The sequence below is a fragment of the Podarcis liolepis genome (genome assembly GCF_965112155.1).
Source record: "Podarcis liolepis genome assembly, chromosome: 10".
Lineage (NCBI taxonomy): Eukaryota > Metazoa > Chordata > Lepidosauria > Squamata > Lacertidae > Podarcis > Podarcis liolepis.
Window position 1 is genome coordinate 58,650,543 of NC_139562.1, and position 12,904 is coordinate 58,663,446.

Sequence of the window (12,904 nt, forward strand, 5' to 3'; positions counted from 1 at the left end):
GAGCAGAGGATCCATGGTTCCCCTTCCTTCCCTCCTCCGTGGTTTCAAAGCATGGATCCTCAGGATTTTTGCATTGGGCTACTCCAAACTCACTGTCAGATCACATGTCTGTGGCCACAGCATGAACCACAAAAATCATATATCCACTATTTCATTTAGAATATTTTTTTCTTGTTTTCCTCCTCTAAAAACTATGTGCGTGTTATGGTCTGGTGTGTGTTATAGAGCGAAAAATACGGTAAGTTCTTAACCCGAGGTACCACTGTACCTCCTTTCCAGATCTTGCTGAAGAATTGAGATATAATCACCTGAGACCTTTATTCGGGTGTTTCCTTCACAAACAGTCGGGAGGGTGGCAACAAGAGAGTGGGACTTTTCTGCGATGCCTTCTAGAATTTTCTCCCCAGGGAGACTCACCTGGCACCTTCATTACATATCTTTAGGCACCAGGCAAAAACATCCCTCTTCTCCCAGTCCTTTGGTTAATTAAACAGTCTTTCAAACTGGGTGTGTTTGTGTATTGTTTTGGTTTCTTACTACGTTACACATTTTTGTGTTTTTTTATTGTAAACCACCCTGTGAAGGGAAGTCTAGAAATTTAATAAATAAAGTAATTATAATAAATAAAAAGGTACACAGTATACGGTAGCATAAAAATCACCTGATGTTGCATCTTCCCTCTGGTGTTTTTTGTGGGGTTTTTTAAGAGCTTCCTCCACAGAACAATGAGGAAAGCTTTTGAGGCCAGCATGGTATCTGAATAATTACCTTAAAACCAAACCCTTGGAGCAAACCCTTGGATGACTCAAAGTTATCCTCCATTCTCCCCCCCCCCCACCCGCTGTTTCATTTCCCACCCACCTGCATTAGTTTGAGTGACTGTGCAAACAATTCTTAAAAGGTCATTAAAAATAAAATGAAGGCAAATGGACAAAAGAAGTCTTTCATAAACCTAGCATGAGCACTGCACTATGTTAATCCGGCGGGCTAGACCTTTAAAAGCAATAATAGCTTGCATTGTTAGTAAGCCAGTATTGTCAGAAGCACTTTCCTTCCTAGAAAAAAAGCAAAAAACAAAAAATATCCTGTGCGTACGGCTTTAGAATGGCAAAGGCATTTAATGTAGAATGAGCTTTGCATTACCAATCGTATTCTTCACTGGATGCATGCAAGCTATCTATGAGATGTGAAGGAATATTCGCTTCACAAGTATGACCCATATAATACTACAGCGGTACCTTGGTTCTCAAACGTTTTTTGATATAATTTTTATTATTTTCATTAATAAAACATATAACAACATTACAATGATCAATCAAATGCATTTGCTCCGCTGAGCTCATGACTTCCCTCCCTCCCTTGAACTGGTTTTCTGTTTCCTCATAAGTTATGCACGCCTTTCTAATGTCAGTTTCTGTCCTTTAATACAAATCGAGTCCTTCTGTTGTTAATGGTCAGATACTAATAATTACCCTATGTTGCAGGATTTATGTCAGTCCTGCTAGTATCTTCAAGTTTTTACAATAATCTCTTAAATACTCAATAAATTTACTCTAATCTCTCTGGAATTTCTGATCGCCTTGGTTCCGAATCCTCACAGTCATTTTGGCCAATTCTGCATATTCCATCATCATCATCTGCCACTCCTCAATCGTTGGTAATTCTTGTAATTACCATCTTTGTGCTAAACCTTGTTTCTCAAATTTAATCCATTCCGGAAATCCGAATTTTACTATGTAACAAGCCCATTGATCCATATAATGAAAGCAATAATCAATGTACTGTACTATAAAATAAATAGGACAGTATTGTAGATGATAAAAATTAAAATTATTACTATTTCTTACCTGCACTGGTGATACATCATTGTTTGGATGTGGGCCTTTCATCCATTTCCGCAGTCACACAATCAATCAGTAGCTGAATTGGGTTCCACACAGTCACAAAAACACATGAATCGAAAAAGCCTCAAAAACACAGAATAAAGAGCAAAAACAAAAGCGCCAAACTTAATCTGTTCTGGAAGTCCGTTTGACTTCCAAAATGTTCGAAAACCAAGGTTCAGCTTGATGGGTGCAGGCGTCTGGGAAACAATAGCCAACAGCCGCATTGGACGTTTGGCTTCCAAGAAACATTCAAAAACCGGAACACTTCTGGGTTTTTGGCGTTTGGGAACCAAGGCGTTTGAGAACCAAGGTACCACTGTATTTGTCCAAGCCTATTCCTCTTCCAGAGTACACCTGGGGAACATGAACAACCCATTCAGCCTTTTAAGTTCCTAGGTTTGGTGCTTGATTTTAGTCTGGCTATCAAGGACGCGGGTGGCGCTGTGGGTTAAACCACAGAGCCTAGGGCTTGCTGGTCAGAAGGTCGGCGGTTTGAATCCCCGCGACGGGGTGAGCTCCCGTTGCTCGGTCCCTGCTCCTGCCAACCCAGCAGTTTGAAAGCACGTCAAAGTGCAAGTAGATAAATAGGTACCACTCTGACGGGAAGGCAAATGGCATTTCCGTGCGCTGCTCTGGTTCGCCAGAAGCGGCCACATGACCCGGAAGCTGTACGCCGGCTCCCTCAGCCAGTAAAGCGAGATGAGCGCCGCAACCCCAGAGTCGGTCACGACTGGACCTAATGGTCAGGGGTCCCTTTACCTTTACCTTTTTATCAAGGAAATCCCCCTTATTTTATCTTTCCTCCCTTTTTTAACAGAGGAGGAGCTCAGGAAGTTGCGAGAAGAAACGAATGCTGAAACATTGAAACAAGAGCTGGAAAAAGAACGTCTACGAAGGATAGAACTGGAGCAAAAAGTCAATGAAATACTTAAAACCAGGTAAGGCAAACCTGCAAGGTGCAGTGCAGCTGTGTGTGCGCGTTGTGGGTTTTTGTTTGTTTTTGTTTGTTTTTAAGAGACCAGGCTGTTCTCTAGGTCATTTCGCCCTGGGAATGATGAACAATAAAACCTGAAATTTCTTCATTTTGGTACTCGGTGATTTTGAAGCAGTGACATTTCTAGAATCCATACAAGGCTGTATAGAAATCCGATCTCTTTCGTTTTAAAAAAACATTTTCATGGTCATACTCAGCAGCTGAGATCCATTGTGTCATTTGTTTCCTGGTTGGGTCTCAAAGTGCTGTCCTCCTTTCTCATCTAAGTGGCATTTTTGCCCTTATTAGCGACATGTGGGTGACTTCGGACATCGTAGTGTCAGAAGCCACAAAAACAGTTAACCAGACTGAATCCATCCTCATTGAAAGCCTGCTAACCGTTAATTAAGCAGCGACAATTGGCCTCAAATCTATTATTTGGTGGGAAGATCCTTTCTTCACAGAGAGGTGAAGTCTATGGTGTTTTGGGGTGGTTTCATGTTTCCTCTGTAGGAAAAGCAGAGACTAATGAATTGGTCTGCCTGTGAGACAACTTACATATTAAGCATCGCTGAATCATACATTATGTGACAAGGAGAACAGGCTGCCCCAGTGGAAAGTAATTCTTTTCTTTGCGTTTTTCAAGAGCTCCTATCACGCCCATGTAAAGAAGACATACTAAACAAGCCCAATAGCATCAGTTTCATAGATTTATCTATAAGGATGCTCAGGGATTGTCTAGCGCTGGGTATAGCATCTGCTACAAGAGGCACGTTGCCAACGAAACAAATGTCTAAATGATTTGAAATGGTCTGATCAGCCATTTGCCTGATGCAAATTGCATTCTGTCACTTCTGTGGTTTACAAGTTGTGAGCTAGTTTTATCCCATAACCAAACTGTAATTACTGCTAGCAGTGTGTTCCTTGCAAACGGGAGCTACCGTACTTTCCCGTCTATAAGACGACCCCATGTATAGGACGACCCCGTTTCTGGGGACTGAAATTTAAGAAAATGGGGGGAGATGGCACAGAGTTGGAAAGGATTACCCAGAGTTGTTTAGCTATTTTTGGGGGGGATTGCCAAAAATCGCTCACCTGGTAAAGGTAAAGGGACCCCTGAACTTTACCTCAGGATGAGAACAGAAATCTCACAGCAGTGAGAGGCCCCATTCGCTAAAGTGGTGCTTTAGGTTAAGAACGGTTTCAGGTTAAGAACGGACCTCCGGAACGAATTAACTTCGTAACCAGAGGTACCACTGTATAGGGACCCAACTTGCTTCGGCTGGAAAGCAACCATTTAGTTTCACCAGAACTGTCCTGTGTAACCCTGTTCCCGCAGGGATTCAGGAGCCATCCTCGGGGTTTTTTTTTTTATTTTTTTTGCTTTCAGTTGTCTCTTGAAGTCCACGCCAACAAGCTTTTGCAGCTGTTTAATTAGCCAGTCACTTTTAATTATTATTTGCATAGTTTTTAGTGCTTTGTTGTAGACCGGCCTGATGTTTTATGATGTGGCAGTCTAGAAATGTGTGTGTGTGAGAAAGAGAGAGAATATCAGGGCAGGGTGAGGTTTGTAAGTGATTCTGCCGCAGACTGCTTGCCCTGCACCTTCCAAGTCCGAGTGAGAAAGCACTTGCCTCCCATAATAATAATATAATAATTTATTATTTATACCCTGCCCATCTGGCTGGGTTTCCCCAGCCACACTGGATGGCTCCCAACAGATTAAAAACAGAATAAAACATCAAACATTAAAAGCTTCCCTAAACAGGGCTGCATTTAGATGTCTTCTAAAAGTCAGATAGTTGTTTATTTCCTTGACATCTGATGGGAGGGCATTCCACAGGGCAGGTGCCACTACCGAGAAGACCCTCTGCCTGGTTCCCTGTAACCTCACGTCTCACAGTAAGGGAACCACCAGAAGGGCCTCGGAGCTGGACCTCAGTATGCGGGCTGAACGATGGGGGTGGAGACACTCCATCAGGTATACTGGGCTTTAAAAGTCAGAACCAGAACTTTGTATTGTTCTAGGAAATGTACTGGGAGCCAACGTATGTCTTTCGGGACTGGTGTTATGTGGTCTCGGCGGCCACTCCCGGTCGCCAGTCTAGCTGCCGCATTCTAGATTAGTTGTATTTTCCAGGTCACCTTCAAAGGTAGCCCCACGTAGAGCTCATTGCAGTAGTCCAAGCGGGAGATAACCAGAGCATGCACCACTCTGGCGAGTCAGTCTGTGGGCAGATAGGGTCTCAGCCTGTGTACCAGATGGAGCTGCTAGACAGCCGTCCTGGACATAGAACTGACCTGCTCCTCCATGGACACCTGTGAGTCCAAAATGACTCCCAGGCTGCGCACCTGGTCCTTCAGGGGCACAGTTACCCCATTCAGGACCAGGGAGTCCTCCACACCTGCCTGCCCCCTGGTTGTACTTGGCTGCTCCAGTGGATTACATCTCACAGTTTTTGCATCCTGCTTGCCTTTCTTCCTGCCTGATACTCCTCACTAACAGCTTCAGATCACTCTGGTCCAGCCCAGCTGGACTTGCAGCGACCCACAGCTGTCCATTCATCCAAGGCCTTCCCCATAGATGTGCCTTCGCTCGAGCCTCGGCCAAATTCAGCACACAGCCCTGTTTTTATAGTGCTGTTTTACTGGCTATGCGTTGTACTTTCGCTTTAAAGATGTTTGCTGTTTTTATGCCATGCGCTGAGCAGATATTTTTTAAAATATTAAGTGACCCGGGCATCCTTTTAGAAAGATCAATAAAATATCTCCCCGATGTTAATATGCTTTCCACTTGCTTGACCACTGCTAAGTGTTCTTCTGTACTCCAGCTGAAAAGCCTGGTTTCTGGAATGCAGTAGTTAAAGGAGGGGTTGGGTTGATGGCAGCCACCAGTGTGGAGCTGTGGTTAGCATTTGGGGCAATTGTAGTTGAGACGCAGGTGGCGCTGTGGTCTAAATCACTGAGCCTTGGGCTTGCCGATCGGAAGGTTGGCAGTTCGAATCCCCGCGACGGGGTGAGCTCCCGTTGCTCAGTCCCAGCTCCTGCCAACCTAGCAGTTCAAAAGCACATCAAAGTGCGAGTAGATCAATAGGTCTGTTTCCAGCGGGAAGGTAAACGGTGTTTCCGCGCGCTCTGGTTTTGCCAGAAGCGACTTAGTCATGCTGGCCACATGACCCGGAAAAACTGTATGTGGACAAATGTCGGCTCCCTTGGCCAGTAAAGCAAGATGAGCGCCGCAACCCCAGACTTGTTCGTGACTGGACTTAACTGTCAGGGGTCCTTTACCTTTACTTTTTGTATATGCAATTTATATTCTTGTTTTGGTTCTTGTGAGTTTAGGAACAGTGCCATTTACTGGCTAGCGGGATAAGCACATGAAGCATCCATTTTTATTTTTATTTCACTTTTTCGGCAAATTGCTTTCTTGCTTTTATGTTGTCTTTTGTCCATATGCAAGTTTAGCTGAACAGGAGAATTTAAGTTCAACATTTTTTTTTTAAAGCAATTTGCAGCACTAATCAGCAGGACCCTTGGCTGGCTGATTTTCTCTCTCTCATTTATTTATAGCCTGGCAGGCCATTAAACACTGATGTTGCATGTAGAACGGCTACTGTTGAGAATTAATTCATCCTGAGAATTAATTTGTCCTGTAATGAGATATTTTTAACATCCCATTAGCTTCCTAACCTACATGGGCATGTAGATTAGGGGAAGATAAGTCACTAAATTTGCGTACTTTTTTTGGGGGGGTATAATAGGTCTTTTTTTGTGTAATCCCCATATTTCCTAGGCAAGTTATTAATTTCTAAACAAATGCTGGTTCAGTTATTTTTGTGGGCTGTTTACGTAATACCTAGTGCAAGGCAATCTGCAAGGCTAAAAATATGAGAATAGTTTCCCTTTTTAGGTGGTCTGCCAAAAGGTTGGCAGAGAGTTTTGAACCCCCCCAATAAACCCATAAAATTATGATGTTTTCACCAGAGCTGGATTCTCAAACTGGCTAACAAAACCCTGACCTAAGGCTGGGCAATACCTGGTTTTTAACCTTGTGATATATCACCAACTAAACATCACGATATACTGATATATCCCAATTTCTGAAATAAGGATGGAACTGTGGAGAGGCATTGGCTGCCTTCACGGTTTCCCCCACATCGTGATTTTTGCATAGTGCACACATACCCCCACACCATGATTCGCGATATATTGCCAGTTCAAAAATTATGAATCTGATATCACGATATGGACTTCTAACCTGTTTTGGACGATATATGACTATATCGCCCAGCCCTAACTAAAAACCATGCTTTTCATAATGCAACACTGGTGCAGCCTGCTATTTCCACTCTAAAACTTTACCAGTTTCTTTTGCAGAACCTAGCAGATGCTAAAGCTGACAAGCATTTGACCCAACTTTGCTTTCAAAATCCAGGCAAAATCAGCTCCTCTATGTATAGCACACAAATGTGTTTAGCACAAACCCTTTGGGAGTGGTTTCTCTGATTACTCATGTCTGCCAGAGTTTACTTCTGCACCTATTTAAATGCTGAAATATCCTTGAAACCAGTGCTGTTTTTCTAGAAAATGATGTGCTTGTTCTTTTATAAAGGCAATGGCAAAGTTCGCAGGCTATGAAGGACTTGCTCACAAATTTATTGACAGATGCATGAATTATTATAGCTAGGAAGTGGAAGGGGCAAGCAGAATATAAAGTGGAAGAATGGTATAAAGAAGTGTGGGATATAGCTATTAATGATAAATTAACACGTGCCATTAAGATAAGACGGGGAATATGCAGGAGAAATGATTTTGAGGGGATATGGAGGGTGTTTGTAGAATTTGTCCCGTTAAAACAGAAAGGGTTCAAACTGTCGCAGGAGGTGTTGAAATTTTGGGAGGTTGGATAGTTACAATGGTGGTGGGGTGGACATTTTTATTCTTATTTATTTATGATTATTACTTTATTATGGCGCCGACCTGAGAGGTGCCGGACACTGAGTTCAGGGGAGTTCTGGTTGAAAAGAAAGCCCTGCTTGAAACTGTAAGTGCCCTCAAATACACAAACTTAAAAATATAAAGTGGTATAGGTAAAGGTAAAGGGACCCCTGACCATTAGGTCCAGTCGTGGCCGACTCTGGTGTTGCGGCGCTCATCTCGTTTTATTGGCTGAGGGAGCCGGTGTACAGCTTCCATGTGGCCAGCATGGCTAAGCCGCTTCTGGCGAACCAGAGCAGCGTACGGAAACGCCGTTTACCTTCCCGCCGGAGCGGTACCTATTTATCTACTTGCACTTTGACGTGCTTACGAACTGCTAGGTTGGCAAGAGCAGGGACGGAACAACGGGAGCTCACCCCGTCACGGGGATTCGAACCACCGACCTTCTGATCCGCAAGTCCTAGGCTCTGTGGTTTAACCCACAGCGCTGCCCGCGTCCCAAAGTGGTATAGAAATGAAATTAATAATAATAATAGTATTAATAAAAATAAAAACTTGGATATAAGGTGACCACTCTTTTTTTGGTGTGGACAGAAATAGTGAACGTAAACCCACCAGTAGCTTATTGGCAGAATTTGCTGTCACTTACGGTAGAGATTTTAGATTTTGCATGTCCTTGCTAGCCGAATTTTAGTTAACTTCATCTGATGAATCTAGGTCAGCCTTCCTTAGCTCCCCAGATGTCGTTGGGACTGCACATCCCATAATCTCTGACCCAGAGACCCATGCTGCCTGGGTCTGATGGGAGTCGGAGTCCAGCGGCATCCGAAGGATGTCAGGATGGGAAAGGCTAGCCTAGGGTTTTGAAAAGGTACAGAGGTTAGAAAGGACATTTTTAACAGAGCAGATTGTCATGCAGCCCCTGCTTGGGATCCTTCTTTGTGGTGCTCTTTGAAGGCTGCCTGCCCGCGTAAATAACAAGTGCATCTTGGGTCAAGTTTCCTTTTCAGCTGGTGCGTCGGGGCGCCAGCTGTAAAAATAAGAAAGCTTGCTAATTCCTTGGCACTGCTCCTTGGGTGTTTCTGTGGGCTGGAGTTGAATGGAAGTCTGCAAACCTGCACTTTGCTGCTGCGTGAAATTACATGCCATTAGCCGCTCACGGCCGGCTCTGAGCGACGTTTCACGCTACTCTTAATTGCCGTGAGACTAAATACAAACGGGCTTGAGCTGGCGCTACCAGCGCATTTGATAGAAACATCGTTTTATCAATTAAGAAAATTAAGACGTTAGGCAGATGCGACGTCATGGGTTGGAGTCTTCCTGGTTTTAAAATGCAGGTCAACTAGGGGAAGTATGGAAGATTTGGTTGGGTTCAGTGTTGCCCTTAAGCCGTCTTGGCACCAGCTCTTATACAGTGGTACCTCAGGTTAAGTACTTAATTCATTCCGGAGGTCCGTTCTTAACCTGAAACTGTTCTTAACCTGAAGCACCACTTTAGCTAATGGGGCCTCCTGCTGCTGCTGCGCCGCCGGAGCACGATTTCTGTTCTTATCCTGAAGCAAAGTTCTTAACCTGAAGCACTATTTCTGGGTTAGTGGAGTGTGTAACCTGAAGCGTATGTAACCCGAAGTACCACTGTATTCCTGCAGTAGGTCCCAGTTGAAACCATTACCTCCCTGAAGCTCAGCACTGGCACCCCACAGGGATATGTGTACCTGTACTCATTGTATACATATGACTGTTTTTCATCTGATCCATCCACTGTAATTATTAAGTCTGCAGATGATACTACCATAATGGATCTAATTACAGGTGGAGATGAATCAACGTACAGGGAGGAGGTTCAAAAAGTATCTACATGGTGCTTAGAGAATAACTTGCACCTAAATATTAGCAAGACAAAGGAGATGGTGTTGGACTTTTGGAGGAAGAGAGGGGAACTAGTTCCGTTGTATATCAGAGGGGGTTGTGTGGAGAGAGTCTCTTCCTTTAAATTCCTGGGAGTTTACCTTAGTGAAGACCTCACTTGGAAAAACAATATAACTCAGGTGGTTAGGAAGGCCCAGCAGAGACTCCATTTCCTCAGGGTCTTGCGAAAGAACAATGTCAAACAACAATTGATGACCTCCTTCTACCGGTCCACAATAGAAAGTGTCCTCTCATGTTGTATCACACTGTGGTACGTTGGCTTGAAAGCCATGGACAGAAATTCTTTACAGAGGGTGGTGAACACAGCACGTGATAGCATGTCCCCTGAGGCCGCTAGATGACATCGCAAGGGATCGTTGCCTTAGGAGAGCGAGAAAAATTCTCAGGGACGATTCACACCCTGGCCAGCACCTCTTTAATCTTCTACCCTCAGGCAGGAGATATGTTCTATCCATGAGCTGTTAGGTTGCTGAATGGAAAATAATATAGTGCAACTGACTTTCGAGGTTGGTGTGTTGTGCAACAAGCACACAGAGTGCAATGAGATTGAGTGTTTGGTGGGGGGGGGAAGGCTCTGTTAATTTCATTGTACACAGGTTGTACATTGACAATAAAGGTATATTATTATTATTATTATTATTATTATTATTATTATTATTATTTATACTGCCCTGTACCCGCAGGTCTCAGGGCAGTTACAACATAAAATCACAATCTAAAAACACAGAATGCATAATAAAAACAAAAGTAACCCAATAGCCCCCTCCCCAGCACATTCTAAAAGGGCACTGGATGTCTAATCAGCCAAAGGCCTGGTTAAAGAGGAATGTTTTTTGCCTGGTGCCTAAAAGTGTATAATGAAGGCTTGGGCTCTCCAGGAAGAATTGGGGAGTGGGATGCACAACTACCCACTGCCTCCCCCTCTTTCAAACTTTCTTCATGGTTTAGCCCCACCACTTTGCTCCAGTGTGCCTGCGTGGTGTAGTGGTTAAGAGCAGTGGACTCGTAATGTGGTGAACTGGGTTCGATTCCCTGCTTCTCCACATGCAGCTGCTGGGTGACCTTGGGCTAGTCACACTTCTCTGAAGTCTCTCAGCCCCACTCACCTCACAGAGTGTTTGTTGTGGGGGAGGAAGGGAAAGGAGATTGTTAGCCACTTTGAGACTCCTTAGGATAGTGATAAAGCTCCTTAGGGTAGTGATATCAAATCCAAACTCTTCTTCTTCTTCTTCTTTTCCCAGCTGCCTATTAACCTGGGAACTGCAACTGCCACCTGTAACTCCACTTTCCCCTTCCTATTGCAGCCCCTGCCTTCTCTGTTTCCATGCTTTATTTTCTTTCAGCGGTGCTGGGGAAGCAATAGAGATTGCCCATAGCATGATGTTGTGCTTCCCAGGTATCCAGGTCTGAGCACCTATCTGCCTTCACAGAACATAACAATCGCCCTTCATGGGTTTTTTTGAGCAACAGGATCTTGTTTCAGCACTGTGGAGCCAAACCAGGGACTTTGTGAAAGTTTTCACCATAGAGCATTAAGCATTTGGTGAATACGTGAATATTCGGTCTGATTCTTGCCAAGAAGCTGCTGTTATCTCATGTCTACAGCGCTGAAAATCGGTGGGGGAGAAATACAGCGTGGAATGCAATTTCCCCCGCTTACCTTGGATATCGGATGTACTTTTCAAATGCTTGCATGCTATTTTATATGGTGTGCTCCATATCTGTCTGTCTAATTTTTTTGATGAGGGATACTTAGAAGGGTACATGTTCTAGTCGTCCTCAGCCCAGTATACCTGAAGGAGCATCTCTTCATTGTTCAGCTTGGACACTGAGGTCCTCTTCTGAGGGCCTTCTGGCGGTTCCCTCACTGTGAGAAGTGAGGTTACAGGGAACCAGTCAGAGGGCCTTCTCGGTGGTGGCACCCGCTCTGTGGAACACCCTCCCAGCAGATGTCAAGGAAATAAACAACTATCTGACTTTTAGAAGACATCTGAAGGCAGCCCTGTTTAGGGAAGTTTTTAATGTTTGGTGTTTTATTGTATTTCTACCCAGAGCATTTGCCGCCCAGAGTGGTTGGGGAAATATTATTATTATTATTATTATTATTATTATTATTATTATTATTATTATAGCCATAGCTGCAAAGGAAGATTCTTCTTTGAGTTCAATCTGAGATGCAAAGGAAGAACCTTATTGCCTTTTACTGCAAAAGAGCAGGCCGCATTTTTCTCTTCTCAAATCTTAGCACTGTGGTGCTTTTCGCACTAAGATTGGAGATAAGTGCCTGCCTCCTCTTAGACCGCAAGTGGCAGCAGGCAGAGGTTTGTCTCAAATCTCAGTGCTAAGCACCACAGCACTAAGATCAGGGACAAGAGAGCCTTTATCTCAGATCTTAGCACTTAGATGGGAAATGACCGCTCTCTGGGGTTCCCCACAGCTGCTGTGTTTTCAAAATAAGACAACCTGTAATCTGATTGGTAAAATTCTGACAAGGCTGCTGCTGTATCTCTTATTTTTTTATCTGAAAGTTTTGAATCGGCCCTTGATTCAACTGAGTCTCATAAGAGGAGACTTCAAGGTTCAGACAGACAACGCATAATACTTTTAATTTGATGTATCACAGTATTTTAATATTCTTTTGGAAGCCGCCCAGAGTGGCTGGGGAAACCCAGCCAGATGGGCGGGGTATAAATAATAAATTATTATTATTATTATTATTATTATTATTATTATTATTATTATTATTATTAATATTATTATTAATTTGGGGTCATGCAACATTTTAAATCATGTAATTGTTGTTGTTGTTGTTGTTGTTGTTGTTGTTGTTATCTTTCCTCTTCTAGCAAGCCAATAAAGATACACCCACACGCATATGAAATACATACTCATTTTGTTTTTGTGAATTGGAGATGCTATGCTTACCTTACTGCTTTTGTTTGTTTGGCTTGTTGCAGAACAGAAGAGTCACCACCACCTCCGCAACCCCCAAAAGCACAGACACAAGCCAACGGAACAGGTACCTTTTGACTCATTACTAGCTCTCTAGGGACAATGTTGGAAACTCAGATATAATCTAATTGCCAATGGCTCCTTAAAACTAGGTTCCGGTCGTCGCGATGGAATGTCTGGGCACTGGGTTGTTGTTGTTGTTTGCAGTGGGATATCATCATCATCA

The 12,904-nt window shown here is 43.6% G+C and overlaps 1 protein-coding gene across 8 annotated transcripts in view; it reads left to right on the top strand.

Moving 5' to 3' along the window:
- GRAMD4 (GRAM domain containing 4) overlaps positions 1 to 12,904 on the top strand; it is a 97,504-nt gene that overhangs the window by 56,097 nt on the left and 28,503 nt on the right. For all 8 annotated transcript variants that reach the window (XM_083463538.1, XM_083463534.1, XM_083463540.1 and 5 more), the window contains 2 exons: positions 2,704 to 2,824; positions 12,684 to 12,745. In XM_083463538.1, coding sequence (XP_083319664.1) covers positions 2,704 to 2,824; positions 12,684 to 12,745 — 183 coding nt within the window. The remainder of the gene's footprint in view (positions 1 to 2,703; positions 2,825 to 12,683; positions 12,746 to 12,904) is intronic.